The sequence below is a fragment of the Acanthisitta chloris genome, unplaced genomic scaffold (genome assembly GCF_000695815.1).
Source record: "Acanthisitta chloris isolate BGI_N310 unplaced genomic scaffold, ASM69581v1 scaffold19713, whole genome shotgun sequence".
Lineage (NCBI taxonomy): Eukaryota > Metazoa > Chordata > Aves > Passeriformes > Acanthisittidae > Acanthisitta > Acanthisitta chloris.
The window spans coordinates 1,328-5,229 of NW_008665634.1; the positions used below are offsets into that span (position 1 = coordinate 1,328).

General features: G+C 39.5%; 1 protein-coding gene across 1 annotated transcript in view; it reads left to right on the forward strand.

Annotated features, from left to right (window-relative positions):
* The first annotated feature begins 658 nt into the window (after positions 1-658).
* SPATA22 (spermatogenesis associated 22) overlaps positions 659-3,902 on the forward strand; it is a 3,517-nt gene continuing 273 nt past the window's right edge. The window contains exons 1-6 of the mRNA XM_009071831.1: positions 659-701; positions 1,113-1,235; positions 1,950-2,008; positions 2,544-2,873; positions 3,199-3,325; positions 3,556-3,653. Of these exons, the coding sequence (XP_009070079.1) occupies positions 659-701; positions 1,113-1,235; positions 1,950-2,008; positions 2,544-2,873; positions 3,199-3,325; positions 3,556-3,653 (780 nt within the window). The remainder of the gene's footprint in view (positions 702-1,112; positions 1,236-1,949; positions 2,009-2,543; positions 2,874-3,198; positions 3,326-3,555; positions 3,654-3,902) is intronic.

Consider the following 3,902-nt stretch of genomic DNA (forward strand, 5'->3'; position numbering starts at 1 on the left):
GCTATTAGGTTTCATAGTGCTAGAAATAGAGGTAAATTGTGCAATAGCCATAAACTGGAAGCTGCTCTAATGTTCCCACACATGTAATTGAGGAATCTCAACAGAAACAAAGAGTAAATTATCTCTGGGTCTCGCTGTGAGAGAAGCTGTGCCTCATTCTTATGAGTGTCTTTAATAGCTGTGTGTAGTTAACTGCCAGATCAAAATAAGGGCAGAGGGAATGTCTTATATGATACATACACTGAAATTTGTGGTGTTATTATTCATGTGGCACTAAAGGCAATATGCACCAGTAACTAAATGTGATAGAACAGCAAGTGAAGCTGCACAATAGTCTGTGCAGCATCCTCAGTGTATACAGTGACAGAGATTTACAAGTAGATTAATCAGACAATAAATACAGCAAAGTACCTGTACCTAATATGCCAATATATACTTCTCTTCATAACATTCAGCTGATAGTAATGTCTTGTTGATTTGTGAAGTGTTTTATATATGAGGAAACTGGCTGAAGGTTTTATAAAATAGAAAAAACCACATTTATTGTCAAAGCCGGATGCTTCAGCATGAATTAACTCGCTTTGTCTTCTCCTCTAACTTCTGTACAGCAAATTTGGAGTGATCTATATATTGTTGGTTGTTAAGACACAGCAGAGAGATGAAAAGGGGTTTAGGAGACACCCCAAGTCGCAGCACAGCAGGTACCAACTCTTCTTTTGTGCTTTGCCATTCACACCTCATTCTATTTCTATACACACACACACACCCAGGGGCAGTTTTCATACAGGAACATACATATTCAGCTTTCAGCCCCAGATCCTCATTTCCTGAGTGTCCTTGCATGGGTTACCTGTCCATTGTAGCACAGGGCAAGATTTTGGAACTGTTCAGTCAGGGAAAGGTTTCACTCATGGGATTATTGCACAGGACAGAGGGTTGGGAATATAATAAATTCAGTGAGGGAATGGTCTGCTCTGTGTTTATGAAATATAATTCCTAAGGGTGAGATGTGAAGTACTTGTTAGGTCATTTTATTTAGGGATTTCAAGTGTAGATTGTATAGGATTTTGCTGTTGGTATGATGATGATGATGAACTTGAGTTTCATTTTAGGGTGTCTGCCTGTACCACTGTTCAACCAGAAGAGGAGGACCAGGCAGCCTCTCACTTCAGATCCACTCAGAAATGAGCCCAGTACCAGTTCTGGGTCTCACAACTTTTCTCTCACATCATTTGGTAAATATTTTATTGTTTCAGTGGCTCTGAATCCAAATAAATCTTCACTTTCTGACTGCAGTCTCTGAAATCAGACAGTGTCTTTATCAAGAGCCATATACATCCTTTATAGTTATTTCTGACAAGTCCATTATGTAAAAATTGTCCTCCAGGAAATTTCTTTCTCCTCTGTACAATTGAGCTTTTTATATTTTGTGCCTAGAGGGAGTTTGACTCTTTGTGTGTGTGTCGGGGAATGAAGTCTCCCTGGCATTTAAATAGAGTCTCTTAGAACTGACCTTTTGTTTTCAGTTGATTTCAATCAACATTCAAGTCCTGTGTTACAAGAAGAAACATTTATTAGATGTCTCTCTTGTAATTCAGAAAGGAACTTCTGTTCTTCCAGTTGGGCTTGGAAAGAACAGTGCAGAATTCTGCCTGTGGTGCCTTCATTAGGTTTGACTTGCAATCAAGTTAAAAAGTTTACTTAGAACAAAGGAAAAGTCTCTGTGCTAATAACTGAGCCATTGTCTAGAGGAGCAACTTACTTGTGACAAGTTGCCTTATAATTACAGTTATCAAAGATCACATTGCCTGTTTCATTCCCTTTTCCTTCCCCTGTGAGCCTGTTTGTGGGACATGAAGGAGATACAGAATAGGACTCCACATAGACCTGTTACCTTTCAATCCCTTCTGTTTGTATCCATATTCAATCCTTTGTCTTTTGAAAACTAGGCTGGGGAACTGCAAACCCAGAAGGGGCAGAACTGCAGAAAGCAACAAGCACTGGGTATGTAACAGCAACTTATTTATTGCTTTTTTGGGTTTTATTTGGGTACTGATTGTTTCACAAACTGTCTGTCATACTGTAAAGCTGCTCCTGTGTCACTGATACTTTCTCTTGTCTTTGAAAGCCAAACAGACCATCTGGTGCCTCCTGCCCTCATGAAACCACCAAATGCATCAAGGTTTCATTTAGGCAATGCTGGAAAAAACTTGGCTGCCTGCAGGTTGGTGGAGTCTTTAATGTCTGTTATCCTCCCTTGTTGTTCTCGTGGGAAAACACGTTTAGAGTTGTGGAAAGAAATGTGAATTTTGGGTCAGGACAATAATTAAACAAGCCTTTTAAGGCCTGGTGAAGCCAGATGGATTTATCACAGGTGTGCTCACTGCCCTGCACATGGGTAAAGTCAAATGCTTTGAGTTGGGATGGTTTTAAAGCTAAACCAACAGTGTATAGATTGCTTTTCTATACTTTAATTACATTTCTGAGTCTCCAGATACGGCAAAACTGAACTGTGTCTGATATATTGCAGGCCAGAGGACAAGACTGTCACTACTAAAGGCTGGAACAGAAATCAATACACTCCTTTCAGTATCACAACAGATTCAAGATCTGGTAGTGGAATTGTTCAAAAGTTTGAGAATGTTTCAAATAGTCTGAAGATTGTCCAGCAGCAAAAAGCTCCTAATAACCGTAACTCAGCTCAGGCAGAGCCCAGCCAGGCACACACATCCAGAGGACAGTGGCCAGGGAAACCCAGCACTGTGGCAAGAAATCTGCAGGATCAGGGTCCAGCATATAAATTCAACTACAACAGGCAGAGAAGTAAAATGAATGAAAAGCAATTTGATTGTGTTCGAGAAGAGAAAAGTCAGGTAAAACTCATGGAGAGAGTTAATAGGAAGATACAATGAAGAGAATGATAAAAATAAAGAAAACTGATGAAAGATGAGGCTTTCAGCAGCCCAAGCTGCCTTAGCAAACCCTTGAGTTTCTGAAAATTTAGAACTGAGATCTTCATGCTGTAATAACCTGTAATCCTCAGCATAGTCAGATAAACTGGCAGGGACTTGTTTGTGTCTTCTGAACAAAGACTCTAATTTTAATGTAAATACTGCTATTTAGCATGATTTTTAAGTGTCTCTGTGCCTTTTAAAGTTGTGTCTGTGTCTAATTTGAGCTTTTTTCTCCCTCTGAAAGGAAGTTTCCTTACCTCAGATAAAAATTAAAGAGAAGAATTCCCTGAGAATCCTCTCTGCTGTCATTCAAAGTGTGAGGCACTGGAGTCAATATACTTATAGAACTCCTCTGTTATTTGAAGTTTTAGGTAAGCACAAGAGATTGGGATGTAACTGATAACTATGGTAGGGCAACAACTCTAAAAAAATTTATTAACTGTAGGCACAAGAGGTGAAATACTTGAACCCACAGAACACTGGCATGAGCACCATCTAATTTTCCTTCTGGCAGATCCACTCAGCTCTCAAAGGTGACTGGAATAGGTACAAAATGAATAGTTCAGTCCTCCAGTAACATTTCATTTTTTCACTGGCACAGGCACATTGGATTCTGCAGTCACACCTGGAGCTTATGGGGCAAAGAACTTTCTTCTGAGAGATGGAAAGGAGACCCTGCCTTGTGTGTTCTATGAAATTGTAAGTATTGTACACAACAGGCACCACTAGCTCCAATCCCCTTTTTGAAGCCAATAATATGTTGTTCTGACAAAACAGAACATTGCTGTGTAAAAGGCAAACTGGATCCTTAGACCATATTGTTCCCAAACTGGAGCAATAATCCAGTCACTGTTTAAGTATCCTCAGTCTTCTGGCTCAGAAAAAAAAAAAAAGGTCTTCCTGTTCAGCTTTTAAGTAGTTGTTAACAGCTAAAAAGTTGATGGCAAT